Genomic DNA, 27,846 nt, shown 5'->3' on the forward strand with positions numbered 1-27,846 from the left:
GCACAGGCTCCAGACGCGCAGGCTCAGTAGTTGTGGCTCACGGGCCCAGTTGCTCCGCGGCATGTGGGATCTTCCCAGACCAGGGCTCGAACCCGTGTCCCCTGCATTGGCAGGCAGATTCTCAACCGCTGCGCCCCCAGGGAAGCCCCCGTGTAACATTAAAGCAGCCTTTCATCTAAAAACAGATAAGCAAATAGATGATGGCCGGCACATCACAGCAGTTCTCATACATACCATCAAGAGGAGTTCTTAGAAACTTTTGATTTAGGCTCCTGAAATCTCATGGCAAGAAAATAAATATGTTTACTAGTTTGCAGCAGAAGTCACACCTCCTCAAACACTCTCCTGAGTGTAGCAGTGGTGGGTGTGTGTGTGCGCGCACCGGCGCACGTTCCGTAGGAGGAGGGCTGAGGTGGGAGTGGGGAGATGTGTGTACTTTATTCCTGGTTTGACGATGTTTGTGAGTAAATAGTTGTGGGAATTTTATATTTTGCACAATCATAGCCCCTCTTATTACTGCTTTATAGACTAGAGAAGGCGTGAGTGCTGAGGCCTATTGCTCCTCCTTACCCCTGGGTGACCTTGGCACCCTACGGTTCCTCAAAACAGAGCCACGTGCCCCCAGAAGGCCCCTAATGTGTCTTCCATCTGGCTCTCAACACCTCTGTTCTGTTGCTCCCGAGGACAGTAATGTGAAAGTGATCCTGAAGAGTTATGAGAAAACGTGGAACTTTGTTGATCACATCCAGTTGGGCCCTTTGGTTGAACATCATAAGATTGGAAGTGGGTTTGCATACAAATACCCTGGCTCTGTCACAAGGCTGTTAAACCCAGTGAATGTTATTTAATCTTACCTGTCAAGGGAAACGAATAACTTCCTGATGAGATACTAGCAGCATTCAAAACATTACTCATCGAGAATTCCCTGGCAGTTCAGTGGTTAGGGCTCGGCGCTTTCACTGCCAGTGTCCAGGTTCGATCCCTGGTTGGGGAACTAAGATCCCGCATGGCGCAGGGGAGAAAAATTACTCATAAACTGAACATTATTAAAACTGTACTGGACCAACTGAGGTTATGCCACAGCCCTGCACTGTTCCAGGGGCCTGGGCCCTGGCCTCTTGCAGCTCCGTCCTGCTTAGGCCTGGGGCAGGGCCCTACTCCAGAGGAGGGACCTGGAGATTTTCCAACAGAGGGGAGAAGGAGAGGCTTAATAGCTTCCCTCTCTTCTTGACAAAGATATAAATTCAAATTTTGACCTATGGAATTCACTTAAAAATAGAGGAACCTGGAGGACATCAGAAAGGACTAGGGAGTGAGCTTGGGACAGAGATAACTTGGTGACAGGAGCAGAAAGGTGAAGGCCGATATGACCTCTGTGACTATTGCTGCTCCACTGGCATGATTGGTTTGTGGGGAGTTTAAAAAAAAAAAAGCGATCTCTATCCAAAAGTATCGAAAGCAGCATCTCAGAGATCTGCACACACTTGTTTATATGAAGCAACATATTCACACTAGCCGAAGGTGGAAGCAACCCAAATGTCTGTCAACAGATAAATGGATAAAAACATGGTCTACACATACAATGAAATATTCGGCCTTAAAAAGGGAAGGGCATCCTGTCACATAGTACAACCTGGGTGAACCTTGAGGCCATAATGCTAAGTGAAATAAGCCAGGCACAGAAACACAAATACTGCACAGCTCCACATCTCAAGTAGACAGACTCTTAGCAAATAGAATGGTGGCTGCCAGGGGCTTGGGGGAGGGGAAAGGGGACCCATTGTTGTTCACTGGATATAGAGTTTCAGTTTTGCAAGATGAAAAGAGTGCTGGAGATGTGTTGTTCAACAGTGTGGGTCTAGTTAATCCTACTGTACACTTAAAAGTATTAAGCTGGTGTATTTTGTGTTATGTGTTTTTTTAACACAACTTTTAAAAAAAGCAAACAGGATAAAAGAGCGGATGTACCTTTTGCTATTCCAGTTAATTGTCATCCTCCAGTGGCCAGCCTCTGAGTGGAAGGTGGTAGAATTAGGGCAGCCGCAATTGCTGCAGTAACTGTGATTTATTGAGTGTTACTGTGAACAAGGCAACACGCTAAATGCTTATGTGAGCTCATCAATTCACTGAATATCATGTCAGCTCTGTGAGGTAGGCGTTATTGTCTCCATTTTACCAGTGAGGAATTGAGTCATTTGCCCAGGAATACGCAGTTCACAGTGGCAGGGCTCTGGGACACAAACCCAGCTCTGTCTGGTATTAGAGTTGTTAACCCCATTCTCAGCTCCCATTTATTCATCCATTCACTCACTGAAAATCATTATTGTGTGCCAGGCACTGAGCTGGATGCTGAGGACACTGGAGGTTTAGGCCCCGACTTTATCGAGCTTACAGCCAACTGTGAGAGACAGTAAGCAGGAAAAGATGTGAATAAGGAGCCAATGACAAATTTTGATAAGTGTTATGAGAGAGACAGGGCGCTGTGCTAGAAGACTGTTCAGGGTGGAGGTTGGGCTGACTTAGATGTTTAAAGAGGGTTTTCAGAGAAGATCTCGCAAGGGCTGTTATCCCTGGGGAGAGAGGTGTTAGCGGCATGGAGGGGCCCCAGATGCCATCCCCACCCAGGCCCTCTGGAGGCCACAGGAGCCTCGTTGGCCACAGAGCTGTGATCCATGTGGCATGGCTGTAACGAAGACAAGAAACCGAAACATTTCCTCCTTAAGACAAGAAGGTGGGTATGTGAGGGGAGGGGGAATAGGATGAAGGCAGTCAAAAGGGACAGACTTCCAGTTAGGAGATAAATAAGTACTAGGGATGTCATGTACAACATGATAAATACAATGAACACTGCTGTATGTTATATAGGGAATCTGTTAAGAGAGTAAATCCTAAGAGTTCTCATCACAAGGCAAAAAAATTTTTTTTAATTTCTCTTTCTTTAATGTTGTATCTGTCTGAGATGATGGATGCTCACTGAACTTACTGTGGTCACCACTTCGTGCTGCAGGGACGTCAGATCGTTAGGCTGTACGCCGTAAACTTAGGAAGTGCTGTAGTCAATCACGTCTCAGTAAAACCGTAAGGAAAAAAAAAGAAGACGAGAAGGTAGAATTCAAAGGGGAAGAAAGCAGAGCACTAACTGCTCTATCAGAATTGTAAAATGTGTACTCCAATGGCCTCGTGATGAAAGAATCCCAGTCCCACCAAATTCCAACGGTGTTCCCTTGTCCCACTGGGTCACCTCACCTCTCTGGGCCCCAAATCCTTCATTTGTGTGGGCAGAAAAAGAAAATAGAACTTCTCCCTGGATAGATTTCTGGTAGTATTAGCAGTGGTAGTAGAATGATTAAAACACTGCCTGGTTTAATTCTCTTCTGTTTGGGCTAAATCTTGAATGCTTGTTTGGTTCTAATTGCCACATTTTGAGAGAGACATAGAGAAAATAGAGAGTATTCAAAAAGCAGGTCACTAGAGAGAGAGTGGGTTGAATTCGGGAAGCTTACACTGCAGAGGTGAATACTAAAGGATGAAATGATGACCTTCAAGTGCGTGAAAGGCTGATGTATAGAGAGAGTTGACTGCTCACATAGTGAAGAGCGTTGACTTGTTCTGTGCCTGTTCAAAAGACAAATCTAAAACCTGGGAATCAGGTCCAACTAAGAAAAGAGCTTTTAATGAATTGTTGTAAGTGATAATGAGCTCTCAGACCATGGAGGTACTCAAATGGAGACTGGATAACAGGTTGCTGTAGGATTTTTTGATTGGGAAAGAGGTTGCTCTGCATGTACTGTCCCATTCCTCCATCTTGGATGCTTCGAAGTCACTTTACAACCATGGCTTTAGGCTGGAGGCAGGCGGAGTATATTTAGCTGCAGGTATTCTGTTTAGCTGTAAGTGATGCGCCCTTGCGCACCACTACAGAAGTTAAACACAAGCCCATCTGTATTGATTAGAAGTTTGAACTATGGAGGAGCTCTACATGGTGTTGGGCCCCAGTCATGTATTCTTCAAGGCCCTCTGCCCAGCCCCAGCAGCCACTCACTGCTTCACTTGTTGCTGTTTGTAACAACTCACATACTTTAGGAAAGGGGCTAACATTTTTCCATGTATATATTTATTCACATTTTAATCTTTTGTTTCGAATATCTAGCACCTTCACATTGTTCGGCATTTAAAACGGTTCACAGGCAAAAGCTTCCCTGTCACCCCGTCCCCCTCCCCAGAGGCAGCCGATGTTACTAGTTTCTCACGTCCTGGTCTGGGGAGATTTGAAGTGCGTGTATACATAAGCACGTGTATGTTTTTTCTTCCGCACTGTGCTTTTTAAAAGACAGCATATGTCAGGACATCTTCACACTACTATGTATAAAATAGATAACTAATACAAATAATAAGAACCTGCTGTAAAGCACAGGGAACTCTACTCAATACTCTGTAATGGCCTAAATGGGAAGAGAATCTAAAAAAAAAAAAAAAAAGAAAAAGAGTGGATATATACGTATGTATAACTGATTCACTTTGCTGTATACCTGAAACTAACAGAACATTGTAAATCAACTATACCCCAATAAAAATTAAAAAAAAAAAGACATCTTGAAGCTTAATCCACAGCAGTGTAAAAAGTGTGCCCCACTCTTTTTCACGGGTGCATGTTATTCCCCTTCCCCTATTTGTGGGGCAGTTAGGTTATTTCCAGCTCTTTGTTACTGCAGGGTTGGCAGTGGACACCTTATACCTGCAACACTGCGCTCACGGACAAGCACATCTGCAGGCTCCGTTCCTAGAAGCAGACTTGCTGAATCGAAGCGAGTGAGCGTTTGTAATTTTGTTAGCTATTGTTAAGTATTCTCGGTAGAGGTTTTACCAGTTCTCACTCCCACAAGCCGTGTGTGAGAGCGCCTAACTTCCTCACTCCCCTGCCAACTCAGTACATTGTCACATGTTTCCAGCTTTTCCACAGTAAGTGAAAGAAGGAGAATCAGAGTGGTTTTAATGAGTATTTCTCGTACTCTGAGTGCAATGGAGCATCCTTTCTCGTGTGTGAGCTCTTGCTGGGCTTTGTAGTGGGGCCACTGAAGAAAGTCCACGGTGCAGGCTGAGCCTGGGAGGCGAGAGGAGAACAGGGCCCCCAGGGGGGGAGAGCCAGAGAGTTCGCTTTAGATGAATGTTCCTGAGAGCCTCAGGCATGCCCACTGGCCTGCAAACTATCTAGCCTGTAAAGTTTCTGACCCACGCTGGAAAAGTTCAGTTAAAACAAAACCAATGCAATTCAGAAGTAAAACCATATCCAGAACAAACCATTTCCTATTTTGCTCTCTTGAATTTTTAGTTTTAAATTTAATAAAGTAATTTACTTTTGTACTTGGAACAGCATTGGGGATTCAAGTACATTTCCCTGTAACATGATTAACTTTGAAATGCGCCGGTTCTGACTAGTTGGCTTTCAAAGTAGCCTTGGTTTGTCCCCAGCTTCCCCCTGTCCCCACCTCCTCATCCTCCAGCCCCCACCCTGCTTCCCATAGTTTCTCTGTGGGTTCGAGCAGGTTTCGGCAGACACCAGAGTTTTCACTGGGACACTGGCCTTGCACAGCCTCCCTGCTCATTAGCAGCCTGACCCATCAGTTCTCTGAAATTCTTCTGTCCAAAGCAGCCCAGTCCAGTTTTCCACCTAGAAAGGGACCTTCCAGTCTCAGTACGCATCTGCTTTGGCTTTTGATAGGAAGCTTCCCAGGTTTAAACCTATCTTGGTTGATGGCAGCACCACCCTTCCAGTTGCTTAGGTCAAAAACCTCAGGGTCATCCTTGATTCCTGTGGATGCGATGCTCACATGCTCCATCCTTAGGGAATCTTGTCAGCTCTACTTTCAGAATGTGTCCAGAATCCAGACATCTCTCTTTACCGCCACCTGTACTATCCTGGTCCAGGCTGTTGTCATCTCCTGCCTGGATTGCTGCCATACCCTCCTGACAGGTTTCTGCTTCTCCTCTTGCTTTTCCTGCGGTCTGTTCTCAACACGGCCAGCAGATGCGTCCGGTGGGACACAAGTCAGATCACATCAGCCCTCTGCTCCAAGCCCCCCCAGGGCACTGCCCATCTCAGAGAAACCCAAGTCGTCACAATGGCCCTGCACAGTCTGCCTCCTCACCTCTTTGACCCTGTCTTCTCCTGCTCTCTCTTGACTACTCCCACTCAGCTGTACTGGCCTCCTTGCTGTTCTTTGAACAAACCAGACACATTCCCACCTCAAGGTCCTTGCACCAGCTTGTGCCTGTGCCTGGGACACTCTTCAACTCCAGAGGGCTCACTTCCTCACCTCTGAGTCCCTGCTCCAATGTCATGTTCTCAGCAAAGCCATTCCAGCCACCATATTTAACATGGCCACCTCATCGCCTCCCCACCTACCACATTCCTTGTCCCCCTTCCCTGCTTTATTTTTCTCCATTGTACTTACTCCGCTTTAACACACAATTTCACTTATCTATTTGGTTTATTGTCTGTCCCCTAAACTAGAATGTAAACTCCAGGACGGCAGGGAATTTTATATCTCTTTTTTGTCTTACCCATATTCTAGCATCTAGGACAGTGCCTGGCATGGGGTAGGTGCTTAGTAAACGTTTGTTAAATGAATTAACTTTCTTTCTTTTCTCTATCAGACTTGTTCTTCACAGTCTGCCAAACCTAAAGGGAAACAATCAAGTGTTGTATTTTGGTACTGGTATTGGGGGTGAATTAAATCCAAGAGCAATGCTTGTATTTTTCTGGGGAATTTCACAGTGTAAATAATCTGGCATCACTGGGTAACAACTTTTATGGAAGGATTAAGTATGATGCATGAAACTCCATTAAGAAAAGTGATAAATGCATTCAGACTCCATCTGGAGAATTCGATTTGGATTCAGGTGCCACTCTTAAGAGGGCTCTAGGCAAATAGGAGCACCTTCAGAGAAGAGCAATTGAGATGACGCCAGACATTCCAACCCATGACCCCAAGTGCAGGAATGAGAATGACTGGCTTGGGGGGTAAAAGACTCTTAGGGAACATGATTCCTTTTTTCAAATGTTGAAAAAGGTGTCATGTGGAAGATTAATAGGTCTTCAGATCTTCTCTGTAGACCTGTTGTCATCTCCTACTCCCCATCAGAAGCAGACCCAGCTTTGGTGGAACCTGAACATTAGGAGGGCGGGTCTCCTGAAGGGGGGAAAGAAAAGTGTCTAGAATATAAGCATAAACTTATAAAAATATAGATACATTCCTTGGAAAGTGCCCATCAAGTGAGGGTCCCTGAAGCTTCAGCTTCTTTAGCTTCACGGGAAATCCACCACATTCAGACTCATATGCCAGCAAAACCGAACTCCTCGGTAGCTCTCCAACCATGTCCCCTCTTTCCTCTGTGGCTTTGCATAAAGAGTTCCTCTGTCTAGAACACCTTTTTCTCAACATGTCTGCTTGGCAGTATCTACTCATCCTCCAATGTCTATTTCAAAGTCTGCCCCTTCTGTGAAGCCTTACCCAACTCCTCCGGAAAACTTAGGTGGTGGTGAATCTTTTCCTACACCCTCACTGAATCTTGCGATGCCTCCACTGCAACACTTGGCTTGTCATTTGATTTTTGTTGATTTATTTGTCTGGCTTCCCTTATACTGTGTATCCATCAGGATGGGTTGGATTATGCTGTAGTAACAAGCAACTCGAAAAACTACAGTGGCTTAAAACAACAAAGGTTATTTCTTGCTCACGTTATGTGTACATTGCAGGTCAGCTTTTGTTCTCCCTAACCCAGGCTAACAGTAACCATGATCTGAAACATTGCCAGTTGCCGGGCCAGAGAGTAAACAGTGAAGCAAAGCATGTACTTTCTCTTAATGCTTTCCCCTAGAGATGACACATTTGCTTACATTTCACTGTTTACACCCAACTGCAGGTGGGCAGGGAAATCCACTGTGTGCAGAAGGAAAGTAAGCCCCAGATTACAGATGAATAGCCTAATAACTACAATAAGTGATAAGCTTCTTCAGCACAGGGGTGGCATCTTTTAAAAAATCCTTGCATACCCAGTGCCTAGCACATAGTAAGTCCTCGAATATTTTTGAGTGAAAAATTAAATTTAGTGAGTAAAACACACAGGAAGGTAATTTGGGGGGTGCTGACTACAAGGAGCCATTTCCAACATGTTTTCAAGCCCAGTAGGTGCTGACCTCCCCGTCTCTGGAGATAGTCAAGCGTAGGCCAGCCTGACCACCTTGAAGGACTCATGCTCACCACAGTAGTGATACTTTCAGGATGATTCATGCAAAGAAGAGCGATTGAAATATGTGGTCTCTAAAGTCCCTTTAATTCTGAGGCCACTGTATTTTTTATCATCATCGCCTCTCTGAGCTTGAGAAAGAGTGAATTACTGTTCACTATAGAGGTGATAACATCTGACGGGAGCAAGCTATTTCTGTTGGTGACTTGACAGAAACAAGAATTGTTTGAGGGGGACAAATAAGTAGAGAGCTCTGGCCCTGAGCCCTCCGCTGGATGGTGATTACTAAATGCAGGAAGTATTGTGACCCGTAAGTATCCAGAGAGCAAAATGAGGCCAGCTCTGGGCTTGACGTGGCTTTGACACTGGAGGCCTTGGGCTCAGAGACAGACTTCGGTTCTTTGCAACTCCTTTCTTTGTTTCAGCAGAAATCTGACAATTCCAGCCAGCAGATCTGCTGGGCTGCCAAGGTCCTGCCCATACACATTCCTGAGGATGGATGGTCTCCCTTGTGTTCTTTTTGTTGTAGGTTCCTGCTGACTAACCTCGGTCTAATCACTTAGCCCCACTGTAACAGAGTTCTCTAGTCATACTCGAGAGTAAGTAATCCATCCCCTCTTCTGTCAGTCTAAAAATGTTATACATATTAAGGATCATGATAGCCCGGTCAAGTCATTTTAATCTTTAAAAATAACAACACTGGACAAACTCAGCTTGTAAAAATCTTTGAGCCCTCTGTAAGAAGGCCCAAAATTATGCAATTAATAATGTAACTAATGTAAAAAATAATTAAAGGTAGTGGGTTTATTATTCAGTTGGTATTCAGAGTGAATGTGGCCTAAAAAAGAACATAGGAGTTAGAACATCAGGCTCACATACGAATCTGCGTGTGACTTCGGTCCTGTCACCTCCCCTTTCTGCTCAATAGCTCCTCAGTGCTATGGGCACAGGGGCAATAATAACCAACTCAGGAGGCTACTGGGATGAATTGAGAGAGATGAAAGCACTTTGCAGGCTATGAAGCACTTTGAGAGAGAGAATTGAAGTAAATCCAGTTTCCTGGTTGGCATGGAAATTTCTCAGACTTTCTAGCATAGCGGTGGCGCCATTAGTGCAAATTGATCCACTTTTGTGTGGTATTATCTTATACTTCAGAAGTCTCTGGAGATGGAACCCATTGATTTAATTCAGAGTTTATGGCCGTGGTTCACAGTACCAGCCACTGCTGCTACTGGGATCACTTGATTCATGCCAAGCAGCGACTCTAAAAGGTATTTATACGTTCTGTCACTTATAGCCCAGACTGAATTCACACCAGAACCTTCTGGGTGTTTTGTTTCATTTTTCTTGCACATCTGGCCCCCATACAACTTTTTGACACTTCCAGTGTGTAGGGTTCACTAAATTTTTCGGCTATTATGTGTGACTTCACACAGATATGTAATTTTTAGGATGTTTGTAACTCAGGCTATTTTCAAGGGTAAAAACTGCACTTCCAAGGATTCTGCCTAATCAAATTGTGCCCATATGGATTTCAGGATGGCAAGGGTTCAACAAAATGGTCAAATCCACTGATGACTTGAAAATGATACTTGAAAACAGTGAGTGGTTCGATTCCCTCCACCTCTCTGGTACAGGGAAATCCATGGCAGTTATCATTTATTGTTCCAGTTGAATGACTTCAGCAAGGCAAGTTTGCTAAGTAAATGATAAGATAGTGGCACAAAATAGGGCTCCGTTTTGACAAGGCCTTGGGGTATCAGGACGCCGCTCGCATTCCCCCTCTTGGACCTCTTGTGCACAGAATGGTTCACGTCACCCTGAAACCTCCCAGCTGTAAATGAGCAATTCACAACCATTCTGTATGCTGGCTACCCTATTTGCAGGGTGTACTGCTCACTGGCACTATTCATTCTATTTATTTTAATCCTTACTGCTATTTTAAAAATTAAAAGCAACACGTGATTGTAACAAATGCAAACAATATAGAAGGCATAAAGTTAAAAAAAAAAAAGTAAATGCTCTTCTCCTTCCTGATAAAGTCATTATTGTTTAATGGATCAGTATTTATCCTTTGTTCTTCTAAATTCTGTTCATATTCAAACAAATACAAGTCTAGATAGATTGTTCATTATACGATGGAATCATGTATTTTATTATGCAGTATATTTACATATTTTATTGTTTAAATATGTCTTGGAGATATGTTTACATCAGTACACATAGGTCTTAATACTTTTCAGTGGCTGCATTTCATTTCCTAGTACATATGTTCTGTTTTTTGTTTTATCACTACTTTACTAATGGACATTTTTAATGCTAAGGAATGATGCAGTGAATGACCTTATTGATATCGTTGTGACCATGTGCCTGTATTTTAGTACTTCATCAGACTATGTGGGTTCTTAGAAGTGAAATGGCTAGATAAAAGGATATGCCTTTTAAAAATTTGATGGCTGTTACTAGATTGACCTTAATAAAAATTTCACCAATTTATGCTCTCACCAATGGTGCATGAATACTGTCTGGTCTGTCTTTCCAATTTTTGCCAATCTGTGAAGAATGGGGAAAAAAAATCTCATTTTTTATTTTATTCCAATTTCCTTAATTACTAGTGAGGTTGAGCATCTTTCCTAGTTTATAGCTTGTGTATTTTGCTTGTTCATTTTCTTTGCCGCTTTTTCTATATTTTTGTCTTATACATTGTAAATATTAATTGTTTATAATGTGCTTTATAAAATTTATCCCACTATGTCACTTGTGTTTAACCCTTATTAATGGCTTCCTTTACTATTCAAAAGTTTTTAGTATTTATGTAGTCAAATCAATCAACCTTTTCTTTTGTGGTTTCTAGGTTTTGAGTCTTGCATAGGAAGAACTTTAAAATGTTCAGCACAACTAAAAACTTCTCTTTTTTTTTTCTAGTATGTTTGTAATTTTGCTTGTTATATTTCTGTTAAATTCACTTGAAAAATATTGTTCTTTATAATGTGTTGAACTCAGTTGTCCTAATACTTACTCATTTGCCTCTCTTTCCCAACTGATTTAAAAATAGCACTGCTTTCATAGCCTGAAAATCCCATGTATTCAAAGTGTATGTAAATGATCCATTCATCCATTTATCAATTCTTATGCTGATCATACATTATTTTAAGCATTCTAGCCTTAAAATATGTTTTGATGTAAAGTAACTTCCTCTAAATAGTTCTGTCTCAAAACTTTTAAAGCTATTTTGTACTTTTTTCCTTCCAGAGGAATTTCAGATTCAGCTTGTCAAATTCCATGAAAAATCGTGATGCATTTCTCCCAACATATTTTAAATAAAAAGTTTCAAACATACAGAAAAACTGAAAGAATTTTATAATGAACATCCATATACTCACCACCTAGATTTTACCATTAACATTTTACAATACTTGCTTTACCTGATAGAATTTTGATTGTGATTATAATTCTTCTGAATTTAGAGATTAATCTAGAGAGAACTGACATCTATATAAATCCAAATCTTTATCTGTAGGAATATGCTATGACTCTCTACTTATTTAAGTCTTTTCTGTTCTTATTAAAGTTTTATAGTTATTGTCATATAGATTTTGCACATATCTTATCAGGTTTATTTAAAAATTGTTTTAAATTGAGTATAGTTGATTTATAATACTATATTAGTTTCAGGTATACAACGTAGTGATTCAGTATTTTTATAGATTATACTCCTTTTAAAGTTACTGCAAAATAATGACTATATTTCCCTGTGCTGTACGATATATCCTTGTTGTTTATTTTATACATAGTAGTTTGTATCTGTTAATCCCATACCCCTATCTTACCTACCCCTTCCCTCTCCCTACAGGTAACCACTAGTTTGTTCTCTATATCTGTAAGTCTGTTTCTGTTTTGTTATATACAGTTGATTGTTTTACCTTTTAGATTCCACATATAAGTGACAACATAGAGTATTTGTCATTCTCTGTCTGACTTATTTCACTAAGCATAATATTGTCTAGGTCTATCCACGTTGTTGCACATGGCAGAATTTCATTCTTTTTTATGGCTGAGTAATATTCTATCACATATATATGTGTGTGTGTGTGTGTATATATATATATATACACACACACACACATATATACATGCACATACACACACACACATACACGCACTACATCTTTTTTATTCATTCATCTGTTCATGGACACTTAGGTAGCTTCCATATCTTGGCTATTGTACATAGTGCTGCTGTGAACATTGGGGTGATGTGTCTTTTCAAATTTGAGTTTTCATCTTTTCCAGATATATGCCCAGGTGTGAGATTGCTGGATCATATGGTAGTTCTATTTTTAGTTTTTTGAGGAACCTCCATACTGTTTTTCATAGTGACTGCACCAATTTACATTCCCACCAACAGTGTACCAAGGTCCCTTTTCTCCACATTCTCACCAACATTTGCTATTTGTAGACTTTTGGATGATAGCCATTTTGACAGGTGTGAGGTGATACAAGGTTTATTCTGAGGTCTTTTCCACATTTGCTTGTTAATGTGAATGGGCTCATTCTCTCCCCACCTCCATTTCCTTCTCTAATTGATTACTTTTGGCATATGGGAAACTTAATGATATGTGTGTGTTGCAGATATATCTCATCATCCTGTCAGTTCTCTTATTAGTTATAATAAATTTTCAGGGGGTTTTCTTACTAGACAGACCCCTCATATGCAAGTAACACTGCTTTGTCTCAACAGTTTTTACCATCTAGCATCCTATTATTGTGTCAAATGATAATAGTGGGAATCCTTTTCTTGTTCCTGACTTGAATGTTTGCTGTGGTTTCTGGGAGAAATCCTTCATCTAAGGACATTTCCTTCTTTTTTCCTTTATTTCCTCATTTCCTAAATCTTTTCAAGAATGGTCGTTTAGACTTGAATAACACTAAAGAACAACTGCACCTAATGGCCATATATAGAACACTCCACCCAGCAACAGCAGAATATACACCCTCTCAAGTGCACACAGAACATTTTCTAGGATAGATCACATGTTAGGACACAAAACAAGTCTTAAGAAATTTAAGAAGATTGAAATTGTATCAAGTATCTTTTTCAACCACAGTGAAATGAAACTAGGAACCAACAGCAGAAGGAAAACTGAAAAATTCACAAATATGAGGAAATTAAACAACACATTCTTGAAAAACTAGTGGGTCAAGGAAGAAATCACAAGGGAAGTTAGAGAATACCTTGAAACAAATGAAAACAAAAACACAACATTCCAAAACTTAGGTATGCAGCAAAAGCAGTACAAAGAGGGACATTTATAGTGGTAAATACTTTCATTAAAAAAAGAAGAAAGATCTCAAATCAACTAACTTTATACCTCAAGGAACTAAAAAAAGAAGAACAAACTAAACCCAAAGCTGGCAGAAGGAAGGAAATAATAAAGATTAGAGGGAAAATAGAGAATAAAAAACAGTAGAAATATTCAAAACAGAGTTGAGGTTTTTTTTTTTTTTTAAAGACAGACAAAATTCACAAATGCTTAGCCAGACTAAGAAAAAAAGAGAGAAGACCCAATAACAAAAATCAGAAATGAAAGAGGAGACAGTACAACTGATGCCACAAAAATAAAAAAGATCATAAGAGACTATTATATGCCAACAAATTGGATAACCTAGAAGAAATGGATAAATTCTGCAATACATACAACCTACCAAGACTGAATCACGAAGAAATAAAAAATCTGGCCAAACTTATAACTAGTAAGGAGATTAAATCAGTAATCAAAAACCTTTCAACAAAGAAACGCCCAGGACCAAATGGCTTCACTGGAGATTTCTACCAAACATTTAAAAAATTTGAATTCACCTGTACCTCAATAATAAATGAATGAATGGAACTTCCCTGGTGGCGCAGTGGTTAAGAATCCGCCTGCCAATGCAGGGGACACGGGTTCAAGCCCTGGTCCAGGAAGATCCCACATGCTGCAGAGCAACTAAGCCCGTGCACCACAACTACTGAGCCTGCGCTCTAGAACCTGCAAGCCACAACTACTGAATCCCGCATGCCACAACTACTGAAGCCTGCATGCTTAGAGCCCATGCTCCACAACAAGAGAAGCCACCGCAATGAGAAGCCCACGCATTGCAACAAAGAAGAGTCCCCACTTGCCGCAACTAGAGAAAGCCCGCACATAGCAACGAAGACCCAATGAAGCCAAAAAATAAATAAATAAATAAATAAATAAAATAAATTTATTTAAAAAATAAATGAATGAATGAATGGATGAATTTTAACACCAAACCTTCTCAAACTCTTCCAAAAATTGAAGAGGAGGGAACACTTCCAAACTCGTGAGGTCAGCATTACCTGATACCAAAACCAGACAAAAAGATACTACAAGAAAAGAAGACTGCAGACCAGTATTCCTGATGAATGTTGATATAAAAATGCTCAACAAAATACTAGCAAATTGAATTCAACAGCATATTAAAAGGATTATATACTATGACCAAGTGGGTTTATTCCTAGAATGCAAGGATATGTGAAAATCAATCAATATAATATACAACATTAACAGAACCAAGGACAAAAACCATGTGATCATCTCAATTGATGAAGAAAAAGCACTTGATAAAGTTGAACATCTTTTATGATAAAAACATTCAACAAACTAGGAATGGAAGGTAATTACCTCAGCATAATAAAGGCCATATATGAAAAGCCCACAGCTAACATTATTCTTAATGGTGAAGAACTGAAAGCTTTTCATGTAGGATTAGGAACAAGGCAAGGATGCCCACTCTTACCACCTCTTTTAAACTACTGGAAGTCTTAGCAGAGGCTTCTGACTTGGAAAGGAAAAAGTAAAATTGTCTCTGTACACAGGTGACATGATCATATAGATAGAAAACCCTAAAGATTCCACCAAAATAACTGTTAGAACAAAGGAATTCAACAAAGTTACAGGACACAAAATTAACACACAACAAAATCAGCTTCTATGTACTAACAGGGAAAAATCCAAAAAGGAAATTAGGAAAATAATCTCATTTACAGTAGTGTCAGAAAGAATAAGATACTTAAGCTTTAATCAAGGAGTCAAAAGACTTGTACATTAAAAACTACAGAACAATTCCAAAAGAAATTAAAGAGGATGCAAGTAAATAGACATCTCATGTTCATGGATTGAAAAACTTAATATTGTTAAAATGTCCATACTACCCAAAGTAATCTACAGGTTCAGTGCTATCCCTATCGGTATCCCATTGACATTTGCTTGCAGAAATGGAAAAAAAATTTCTAAAATTCATATGGAATCTCAAAGGACCCTGAATAGCCAAAACAATCTTGTGAAAGAAAAACAAAGCTGGAGGCCTCACATATCCTGATTTCAAAATATATTACAAAGCTACAGTGATAAAAACAGTATGGTACTGGCATAAAGACAGGCACAGACCAATGGAACAGAATACAGAGCCCAGAAATAAAACTCTCTCATATATGACCAAATGATCTTCAGCAAGGATGCCAAGGCTACACAGTGGAGAAAGGATAGTCTCTTCAACAAATGTTCAACAAATGGTGATGTGGGAAAACTGGATATCCACATGAAAAAGAATAAAGTTGGACCATTACCTTACATCATATATAAAAATTAAGTCAAAAATAAAGACCTAAACATAAGACCTGAAACTGTAAAACTCCTGGAAGGAAACATAGGGGAAAAGCTTCATGATATTGGTTTGGCAGTGATTTCTTGGCTGTGACACAAAAAGCACATGCAACAAAAGCAAAAATAGACAAATGGGACTATATTAACCTTAAAAACTTCTGTGCATCAAAGGAAACAGTGAACAGAAAGAAAAGGCAACCTATAGAATGGGAGAAAATATTTGCAAACCATGTATCTGATAATGGGTTAATATCTGGAATACATAAAGAACTCTTACAGGGCTTCCCTGCTGGTGCAGTGGTTAAGAATCTGCCTGCCAATGCAGGGGACACGAGTTTGAGCCCTGGTCTGGGAAGATCCCACATGCTGCGGAGCAACTAAGCCCGTGAGCCACAACTACTGAGCCTGCGCGTCTGGAGCCTGTGCTCCGCAACAAGAGAGGCCGTGACAGTGAGAGGCCCGCGCACCGCGATGAAGAGTGGCCCCCGCTCGCCGCAACTGGAGAAAGCCCTCGCACAGAAACGAAGACCCAACACAGCCAAAAATAAATAAATAAATAAATTTATTAAAAAAAAAAAGAACTCTTACAACACAATAACAGAAAACATCCTGATTAAAAATGGGCAAAGGACTTGGCTAGACATTTCTCCAAAGAAGCTATACAAAAGGCCAACAAGCATATGAAGAGATGCTCAACATCAATCATTAGGGAAATGCAGGTCAAACCAAATCAGATATCACCTCATGCCTGTTAGGATGGCCACTATCTACCCCACGCCCCCCCCCAAAAAAAACCCCAAAAAACCACACACACAAAAATAATAAGTGTTGGTGAGGGTGTGGAAAAGTTGGAACCTTTGTCACTGTTGGGAATATAAAATGGTGTAGATACTATGGAAAACATTATGAAGGTTCCTTAGTAAATCCATGTGACCAGCAAACCTAGTTCAGGGTTTATATCCAGAAGAATTGAAAGCAGGAACTTGATATTTGTACACCCATATTCATAGCATTATTTACAATAGCCAAGATATGGAAGCAACTTAAATGTCCATCACCAGATGAATGGATAAAGAAAATGTGGAGAATATATATACACACACACACACACACACACACATATATATGTATACACATATATATATACACATGCACAATGTATATATATGTATGTATATGTATACACACACAGTGGAATATTATTCAGCCCTTCAAAGGAAGGGAATCCTGTCACATGATACCACATGGGTGAACCTTGAGGACATAAGTGAAATAAGCCAGTCACAGAAACACAAGTTCTGCATGTATCCACTTACACGAGGTGTCTAAAGTTGTCAAACTTGTAGAGGCAGAAAGTAGAATGGTGGTTTTCAGGGGCTGGGGAAGGGGAAAGGGGACCCATTTTTGTTCAGTGAATATAGTGTTGCAGTTCTGCAAGATGAAAAGAGGTCTGGAAATCCGACATACAACAGTGTGGGTGTAGTTAACACTACTGTACACTTAAAAGTAGTTAAGATGGTAAATTTTAAGTTATGTGTTTTTTACCACAAGAAAAAACGAGAGTGTAATCCTATTAAGTGCTGTTTTGGTTTCTCTCCTTTAATTTATTAATGATGTTAATGATTTTTAGAGATTTCCTAGTTTTAAAATATCCTTGCAATGTTGGTATAAACCACAGCTTCCTCTGATAGATGATGAAGAGCCAATTTCCTTAATATATAGAGAACTCTTAAAATCCATAGAAGAATGGACAAAAAATTTATCACAAAATGTCAGTAACACGTGAAAAGATTCTCAGCCATGCCTGTAAAGAAATGCAAGTTAAAATGGTAGTGACCAGTTTTTCATGTATGTATTAGCAAAGACTAGAAGTAGTGATGACATGCAGTGACACTTAGATCACTTCATTCTTTGGTGATGGGGGTGAAAATCAGTACCACCTATTTAGAGGGCAATTTTGTAGTTTACTGACAGTATTTTAAATGCCACAGCAATTGTACTTATAAGAAATTCAGAATTTCAGGTATTTTCAAATGCGCAAAAGTATTTGCAGGGATAGCCATTGAGCCATTTTTGTAAGAGTTAAAAAAATTGGCGAAATGCAAATGTCTGTTAAGAGCTAGGTTGGTTAAGTAAATTATGATGCATGCATAAATTGGAACATTGTTTAAAAGAGTGAGATAAACTGTAGGTTCTGACGTGGAGAGATGTTGGAACTACATTGTTGTGGGAAGAAAAAAAGAGGATCAGAATGTGAAAATACAACTCCTTTTTTGGTTTTTTAAAAAATGGTTGTAGTAACTTATGTCTAGAAAACATATCTGAAATAATGGGCCCTAGATTGTTAACAGTGACTATCTCTGGGGAGAATAGGAAGGATTTTCACTTTTCTTCATTATTTCTGAGAGAAACTCTACATAGAGCACCATTTGAAATAGAAAGGAAAAAGGATAAATTTCAACGTAAATCTGTATTGCTAACAATTACAAAGAAAAGGGAATGCTACCGCAAATTTTTATTTTGGAATGAGTTGAGGTTTCCTTGTGATCCGTTATACCACATGATCCACTTTTAAATATGTCTTATGAATGTTCTTAAAAGAATATGAAGTTGATTACTGTGGAATATTCAAGATTACCCAAATCTGTCAAATCATCCTCGTTACAGAAGTCTCATTCTTCACATCCTTTCTTGTTGTCTACTTGAGCTTTCAAAACCACGAGTAGTATATTGAAATCTCTGATTATGTTTCTGTAACTCTGTCAGCTTCTCCCGTTATTCCTGTTTCTATCAATAAATTGTGGGTTGCATGTCCAGGAGGGCCGAGGCCCGGCCACCATAACACTTGGAAAGCGTCTACTGACAGTAGCCTTCTAAACATTTGAAATCTTTTGTTGAACTCTTATTGTCCTTTCAGTTCCTTCCTGAGAATTAAAACAACAACAGAAAGTTCCCGACTTATCTATAATTTAAAGCTAAACACTTTAAGAATTTGATCTACAAACTCATTTCTAGCCCCCATATGTGTGATATTTTGCAGTGTTGAAGTACAGTGACAGTTAGCTGCAGCTTTGTTAATTTAGGGAATTGAGCAATTCCCAGGTTCCAAAGACAGATTCTGGGGGGAAAGTTATGTACTTTCAGTCTTATTTCCTCATTAAAAAAACAATCCATTTATAAGACAGAAACTTTCGAGACAGGGTGTAGAAAGGATTGTACAAAGAATGAAGAACCTGCAATTGTCATCTGGTCCTTTGCTGCGAGTCTCTTTGGCAGCACAGAACCTCACATTTATACAGCTCACCTCACTCGGTGCTCGACTCGGCAAACAGTGTGTTTCCCCACAGTAATTACTGCCTTGCTTGTCAGGCGCAGTCCATGAGTGCCTTCTGGAGGAGTGGTTTCTAGATAATTAGAGCTTTCCCCTTTAAGCACTGCTTTTATTGGGTACCCTTTAAAAAATGTATGACAAATAGACCAACCCCAGCTTACCTACATGGGTCATGTTGCTGGAAGTAGCCCCGTGGCAGTAGCCAGGTGGTGAGTATGTGGGTATTCACTGAACAATTCTTTCAACTTTGCTGAATGTTTGAAATCTTTCCTAATAAACACCGGGGGGGAAATAACAGCTCAGGAAAGTCATGCAGGCCTTCTTCCAGCAATGTTGTGGTTGCTTGGAGAGCTCAGCGCGTGGAGTGGTTGAGGGCAGTCTCCGTAACCAGCTTGCCAGCCTCTGCTGCCTCCTAGCTATGCGCCCTTCAGGTGGTTACTGCACTCCTCTGAGCCTTGTCTTTCTTGTCCGTACAACGGGAGTGATAATAGTTCCTCCTCTGGGGTTTGCTGTGAGAGTAAAATGAGAGGGTGTGGCTAAAAGCACTCCCTATGGTATTAAACACTCAGTGACCTTTGGCAACGGCTGCCCCTCCTCCCCCCTCCCCCGCTGCTGATGTTTAGTCATCTTCATCATGGATGATGGATGGCTGACTCACTCAGAGAATGGTAGGCAGTGGTGCTCTCCTCCATCACTGATTTGAAAGACAGTTTCGGGCTACCCTGAGACTCAGTTGTGAATGACATTGGGACCATTTCCCCAAATCAGATGCATCTTCATGTTGTCCCCTTCTCAGCCTTAGTAAATAAAATACGAGGGACATAATGTAACTCTTCCTTGGTGCAGCCCAGTCCCCATAGCAAATGTCAGTTGGGCCTGAGTGTCAGGTGCTGTGGACCTTGGGCCTGCACTTCCCTGCCCCTCAGCTCTGCTGCTCCCTGGCCTCCTGGTGAGCACGCTTGCTTCCTTAGCTGCCAGGTCTGCGGTTCTCTTCCCTCTCTCGCCTCAAACCTGATATTCACAGCCACTGCCTTTCACCTTTCCCCAGGGCAGAAGTCAGGAAGAGGAAGGCAAATCAGGAAGTCATAAATCAATGGCATCACCTGTAACCTTAGAAGTGAGAATGATGACCCTCTTCTACAGAACTGAGTGCGGAAACTTTCTGTCCTCCACCTTTCTTGGGTTTTTGAAGTCCTTTCAGTGGTTTTTAGTATATTCACAGTTTTATGCAACCATCACCACTACCTAATTTTAGAACATTTGCATCACCCCCAAAAGAAACCTCATCCCCATTTAGTGGTCAGTCCCCGTGCTCCCCTCCCCTCAGCCCTTGGCAAACACTAATCTATTTTCTGTCGCTATGGATGTACCTATTCTGGGTGTTTCATACAAATGCAGTCACATGATATGTGGCATTTTGTGTCTGTCTGCATGATGTTTCTGTCCTTGCTGTAGCATGTGTCGGTACTTCATGCCTTTCTGTGGCTGAGCAGTCGTCCGTCATAGGGACATGCCGTATTGTGTTTATTCATTCACCCATTGATGGCCGTTGAGGTTGCTTCTACTATTTGGCTGTTATTATGAGGATGCTCTGAATATTTGTGTGGACATATTTTCATTTCTATTTGGTATATACCTAGGAGTGGAATCACTGGGTCTTACGGTAACTGTATATATAACTTTCTGAGGAACTGCCAAACTGTTTTCTGAAGTGCAGCAGTGGCTGCACCATTTCACCTTCCCACCAGCAACGTAGGAGGGCTCTAGTTTCCCCCCTTCCTCACCTGTAGTATTATCTGTCATTGTGATTATAGCCATCCTGGTGGGTGTGAATTGGTATCTCATTGTGGTTTTAATTTGTATTTCCCTGATGACTAATGATGTTGAGCACTTTTTAAATATGCTTATTGGCCATTTGTATGTCTTCTTTGGAGAAATGTCTATTCAAATCCTTTACCTATTTTTAAATTGGGTTTTTGTCTTTTTATTACTCAGTTATGAGCGCCTTACCAGATATGTGATTTGCAAATATTTTCTCCCATTCTGTGGCTTGTCTTTTTCACTTTCTTGATGATGACCTTTAAAGCACAAAAGTTTTTTAATTTTGATGAAGTCTGATTTATCTGTTTTTTCTTATGTCACTTGCACATTCACATATTCTATTTGATGTCTTCAGTGTCTTATCTGAAAATCTGATTGGCTTACTGGAAACATAACTGTATTATTCTTAGTTTTCCTGATTTGGAATCTAATCAGGTGGTAAAGCACTTGATTTAAAATGTTCGCCGGTAATATATAGGTAGAAGAGCTTAGAAATGTTGATACTTGTTGAGCTGGTAAATTACCCGTTTCTGTGCGCTCAGCCTCAGGAAATAATATGATAGAAGAAATACATCCTATATGCCCAGAGGTCATTTCACTGTCACCTATGAGAGTGGCACGCTGAAAGCCAGTTCATAGCAGAGGAGGTTAAGTCCATAGTGGTACATTATTAGGCAGCTATTGCATATTATAATTATGAAGCTGATTTAATGACACTGTTGATGATGAAATGTTTAGTGAAAGAAACCAAAACATAAGTGTGTGCCCATTAATGATTAAAAATGTGTATAAAATACCTGGACTAGATGGAAGATTATAGGTGGCTTTCTTAAATTTCATTTTCTATTGATATATATTTTTTTACTATTAAAAATTAAGTTAAAAAAACATGCATGACATTTCACGTCAGTGGGGGAAATGGTGACAAGTGGGTACACTGGGTATCTGTTTATCCTTATGTCACACCAACTATTTTTTTTTAAAATTAATTAATTAATTTATTTTTGTCTGTGTTGGGTCTTCGTTTCTGTGCCAGGGCTTTCTCTAGTTGCGGCGAGTGGGGGCCACTCTTCATCGCGGTGCGCGGACCTCTCACTATCGTGGCCTCTCTTGTTGCGGAGCACAGGCTCCAGACGCGCAGGCTCAGTAATTGTGGCTCACGGGCCCAGTTGCTCTGCGGCATGTGGGATCTTCCCAGACCAGGGCTCGAACCCGTGTCCCCTGTATTGGCAGGCGGATTCTCAACCACTGCACCACCAGGGAAGCCCCCAACTACTTTTTTAAGAGTAATTATTTTTTATCATCATGATCACCAGGACTAGTCTTAAAATCAGAAAAAATAGTTTGCTGTGTTTATCTACTAAGAATTTGAATAGAAGTATTTAATTTTCTTTACATTTTTATATCAAATCCAAACACTGATGATAACATGATTCTGGTATTAGAATTACTATTATTTTAGTCATTATCAGCATTGCAATTTGCTAAAAGAAAGGTAATGATGATTGTGGTGGTATGTTAATAATAGAGATCACAGAAATACTTTTCTCTTGGCATCTCATGGAAGAATTAGTAATAGTAGTATTTTACATGTAAATAAATCAGTCATCCCAGCTTTTGAAATAAATTTGGAATGGAACAAAGATTTAAGGGTTTTTGGTTTTTGGTTTTTTTTTTTTAAGGACTAATAAAGGCACTGAAAAAAATAAAAAGTAAGCCCAATACAAGGTCACGGGTAGCGTGCACACCCAAGGTGAGTCTATTTGTGGGGTTGCTGCCCCAGAGAGAGATGTACAGTTCATGGGCCACAACCCGCGTCTGTGGATCCCCTGACCCTCCGACCTTGGGCTTCACCTGAGCAACAGGGGGCCAGGGTGACAGGGTAGCAGGCAGGGACGGCCCGCAGAGCCCCGCTCCTGTGGCATCAGTGCCCCTCCCCGGTGCACGCACTGCAGTGGGCTTGGCCTCTGGGCCTGGAGCGGGCGTCCTGCTCTCACACGTGGGAAGGCTATGAAAAGAAAACCCTTGTGGGCCCAAACATTTAAACAAGAATTACACTAGGATCTTTTGTTCTCGCTATGACATGGTCAGAATTCTTTTGGAGGTCCAGAAGAGGGTTTTTTTTGTTGTTGTCATTTTTGAATCTGAGTTATTTTATGCGAGGAAACAGAGGGAAACACAACACAGAAACACATGGCTGAAGTCTGTCCAGTGGTGTTGGGACGTCCCCGCGTCATTCCTCAGGGCACTATTTTGTGAGTGTTTGGGGGGGCTTCTGACTCAAAAGTCACATCCGAGGTTGGATGTTGGATTCCTTGGGAAAAGGCCCGGGTGATCGAAGGCAAGCAGTGGAGTGTGCCTGGGAATCTGGGAAATACATACACAGCCCGAGAGAGGGATGCTCACCGTTTCTCTTTTCCTCCTCAGGTTTAATAGGGAAAACCTGCTTTCTGCAAACAACTGAAAAAGCCGCCCTTGGAAGCTGTTTCTTTGGGCCTCATGGAGCAGCTGGAACCTGTGCTGTGAGGCCCCCGACAGGAGGAACTGTCGCCCACTGATCACCCAGCGCGGCTATCGCCATGGCCAGCAAGAGGAAGTCCACCACCCCGTGCATGATCCCCGTGAAGACTGTGGTGCTGCAGGACACCGGCGCCGAGGCCCCGCCCGCGGAGCCCGTGCCCGAGGGGCCCCCGCAGGAGCCACCCCCAGAAGTTCCCACCGCCAGCGGCGAGGCCACCCAGGGCGCCAGCAGTCCGGACAGCGCCGCACTGGCCAACGGGCACTGGAGCACCTTGGACGGCTACACATATGCCTGTAAATGCTGTGACTTCAGATCCCAGGACATAACCCGGTTTGTGGGACACCTGAGCTCAGAGCACACAGACTTTAGCAAAGACCCAAACTTTGTATGCACTGAATGCAGTTTTCTGGCAAAAACTCCCGAGGGGCTTTCTCTGCACAATGCCAAGTGTCACTCGGGGGAAGCCAGCTTTGTGTGGAATGTGGCCAAGCCAGACAATCATGTTGTCGTGGAGCAGAGTGTCCCCGAGAGCACCAGCCCTCCCGACCCGTCGGGGGAGCCAAACATGGAAGGGACGGATGGACAGGCGGAAATCATCATCACCAAAACTCCAATCATGAAGATAATGAAAGGCAAAGCCGAAGCCAAAAAAATTCACACGCTCAAGGAGAACGTCCCCAGTCAGCCTTCTGGGGAGGCCTTACCGAACCCTTCGTCCGGGGACACGGAGGTGAAAGAGGGGGACCACGCCTTTGTCAACGGGGCAGCCCCGGTCAGCCAGGCCTCTACCAACTCCGCAAAACCCCCGCACTCGGCCAACGGGCCCCTGCTGGGGACGGTGCCGGTGCTGCCTGCGGGCATCGCCCAGTTCCTCTCCCTCCAGCAGCCGCCCCCGCACGCCCAGCACCACGCCCACCAGCCCCTGCCCACGGCCAAGTCCCTCCCCAAAGTGATGATCCCCCTGAGCAGCATTCCCACGTACAACGCGGCCATGGACTCCAACAGCTTTCTGAAGAACTCTTTCCACAAGTTCCCCTACCCAACCAAAGCCGAGCTCTGCTATTTGACTGTGGTCACCAAGTACCCGGAAGAACAGCTCAAGATCTGGTTCACCGCCCAGAGGCTGAAGCAAGGTATCAGCTGGTCCCCGGAGGAGATTGAGGACGCCCGGAAAAAGATGTTCAACACGGTCATTCAGTCCGTCCCTCAGCCCACAATCACTGTCCTCAACACCCCGCTGGTTGCCAGTGGCGGCAACGTCCAGCATCTCGTCCAGCCCACTCTGCCTGGCCACGTGGTGGGCCAGCCAGAGGGCACAGCCGGGGGACTTCTGGTCACTCAGCCACTGATGGCCAACGGGTTGCAGGCACCCAGCTCATCTCTCCCCCTGGCAGTCACATCTGTCCCCAAGCTGCCCGCTGTTGCGCCCATTAACACTGTGTGTTCAAATACAACGTCTGCCGTGAAGGTGGTGAATGCTGCCCAGTCCCTCCTCACGGCGTGCCCCAGCATCACCTCCCAAGCCTTCCTGGATGCCAGCATCTACAAAAACAAGAAATCTCACGAACAGCTGTCAGCTCTGAAAGGGAGCTTCTGTCGGAACCAGTTCCCAGGACAGAGCGAAGTTGAGCATCTGACCAAAGTGACCGGCCTCAGCACCCGTGAGGTGCGGAAGTGGTTCAGCGACCGCAGGTACCACTGCCGGAACCTGAAGGGCTCCAGGGCCGGGCTGGCCGGGGAGCACGGCACCCTCCTCGTCGACTCTGTGCCCGAGGTGCCCTTCTCCCTGGCGTCCAAGGCCCCGGAGGTGACCTGCCTCCTGACAGCGGCCACCCCGGCTACCCCCCCTTCTGCCAAGCGACAGTCCTGGCACCAGACCCCCGACTTCACACCAACCAAATACAAGGAGCGGGCCCCCGAGCAGCTCAGAGCCCTGGAGAGCAGTTTTGCACAAAACCCCCTTCCTCTCGACGAGGAACTGGACCGCCTGAGGGCTGAGACCAAAATGACCCGCAGGGAGATTGATGGCTGGTTCTCAGAGAGACGGAAAAAAGTGAGTGCCGAGGAGGCCAAGAAGGCTGAGGAGGGCGCCTCTCAGGGGGAGGAGGAGGCCGCCGAGGACGAGGGGGAGGAGGGCTCGGCCAGGGACCCGAGGGTCCCCGGGGAAGACGGCTCCCTGGAAGCGCCCGGCAGCCACGTGCTGGCAGAACGCAAAGTCAGCCCCATCAAGATCAACCTCAAGAACCTGCGAGTCACGGAGGCCAACGGCAAGGGCGAGCTCCCGGGGCTGGGCGCCTGTGAGCCCGAGGACGACACGCCCAGCAAGCCAGCGGAGCAGCTGCCGGGCAAGGTGAGCTGCAGGAAGACGGCCCAGCAGCGGCACCTGCTGCGGCAGCTCTTCCTGCAGACGCAGTGGCCCAGCAACCAGGACTACGACTCCATCATGGCCCAGACGGGCCTGCCGCGGCCCGAGGTGGTGCGCTGGTTCGGGGACAGCAGGTACGCCCTGAAGAACGGCCAGCTCAAGTGGTACGAAGACTACAAACGGGGCAACTTCCCCCCCGGGCTGCTGGTCGTCAGCCCCGGCAACCGGGAGCTGCTGCAAGACTATTACGCGACCCACAAGATGCTGTACGAGCAGGACCTGCAGAGCCTCTGCGACAAGACCCAGATGAGCGCCCAGCAGGTCAAGCAGTGGTTTGCCGAGAAGATGGGCGAGGAGACCCGGGCCGTGGCCGACATGGGTGGTGAGGGCCAGGGCCCCAGCGACCCTGCAGCAGTTCACAAAGGGATGGGCGACACCTATTCAGAGGTGTCCGAAAACAGTGAGTCATGGGAGCCCGGTGCCCCTGAGGCCAGCTCAGAGCCCGTTGACACGCCGAGTCCCCAGGCTGGACCTCAGCTGGGTAAGGAGCCTGTGGGGCTGTGCCGTCCTCTGTGGGTCTGGGGGGCACCTGTGGCAGGCACTGAATCCAGTGCCAGGGCATCTGCTGTTTCTAAGGCTGTCTGGCAGCAGGACCATGTTGTCTGGCTGCTTCAGGGGGCACCTGGCAGCAGAATCCGTTGGAGCATCATCATATGATAAAGGGTTGACAGTTGGTTTTTCGTTTCGTGTTTGTTAAACCTGCACAGGGGAAGGAGTGTAGTGAACCTCCAAGGGCCCACACTTTTCTAGTCATTTCTTAGTCAAAGGAGAATAGGTCAGAATGTCATCTGAGCCGGATAGAACCACGACCACTGGGTAAGAGAGAGAATAGGACTTACGAGGAAATTCAACCCAAATTGGTGAACAAAAGCAGAGGGAGCCTTTAATTGACCTTAGATACATGAAGTGCTTTTTTTTTTAAATGATGAAAAATCCTGTAATTTGCATTTCAATTATTCTTCCTGATGTAGAGGTAGTGGAAAATCTTCTTCCCTCTTAGACATACATGGAATCGAAAGCTTGAATTTTGTTCCTCAGTTTCTCTGGATCAGGACATTAGTACTTGAAAGAAAGCTTTAGAAGATTATTTTACTGAAGACAGTTTGAAGCCTCAGACAAATCACGTTATTGGGTGTTGATTTTCTCGGGTCTTGATCTCTGAGTTCCTGGCCTCTCCCTTCCCTCCCACCCTCCTCTTGGGTGGCCTTGTCACAGGTTGGCCAGGAGCGAGGTAGCTGAGCTCTTCATGGGAGGCTGTGGAAACCAAGGAAGTATCTGGATTCCCAGATTCCCTGATTTGGGACCTTTAGAAGGTGGTTCCAGGGCCGGTGTTTCTGGACTCGACCTTGTTTCCTCCAATCCCCTGTGAGTCAGTGAGGTCCCCGCAAGGAGCATCATGGGCACCAGGGAACAGGTGTGGGCTCACAGGGCGGGTTGCCTCAGGCACCTTCTCCAGCACCGGGCCTGCCTACCCCTGGCTTTGGCTCTGCCAGCAAAATGGCAGATTGCTGGGCACTAGGAAAAACTAATTTCTTTAGGTTTTTTTTTTAAATTGAAATTCTACTGAATTATATTCTTTTTTTTTTTTTTTAAATTACATTCTTGTAGCTGGAAATAGGGTGGTGGTTACACAACATTGTGAATGTACTTAATGCCACTTAATTGTAGACTTATTAAAAATGGTTAAAATGGTAGGTTTTATGTGATGTATATTTGACCACAATTAAAAATGCTAACCTGGAGTTGGGATGAATGGGTTTAAATCCACCGGCTCCCCTCAGCTGGTAGCTCCAACACTAAGCAAGGAGCTGGTGTCCTAGGTGGGACAGAACAG

General features: G+C 43.4%; 1 protein-coding gene across 10 annotated transcripts in view; it reads left to right on the plus strand.

Moving 5' to 3' along the window:
- The window catches only part of ZHX3 (zinc fingers and homeoboxes 3), a 140,357-nt gene that overhangs the window by 105,944 nt on the left and 6,567 nt on the right, over positions 1-27,846 (plus strand). For all 10 annotated transcript variants that reach the window (XR_005016397.1, XR_005016396.1, XR_005016398.1 and 7 more), the window contains one exon: positions 23,494-26,493. Coding sequence is in view for 6 of the 10 variants with exons in the window: in XM_036824798.1 (XP_036680693.1) it covers positions 23,646-26,493 (2,848 nt within the window). In the remaining 4 variants the exon portion in view is untranslated. The remainder of the gene's footprint in view (positions 1-23,493; positions 26,494-27,846) is intronic.

Source organism: Balaenoptera musculus, chromosome 15 (assembly GCF_009873245.2).
Source record: "Balaenoptera musculus isolate JJ_BM4_2016_0621 chromosome 15, mBalMus1.pri.v3, whole genome shotgun sequence".
NCBI lineage: Eukaryota > Metazoa > Chordata > Mammalia > Artiodactyla > Balaenopteridae > Balaenoptera > Balaenoptera musculus.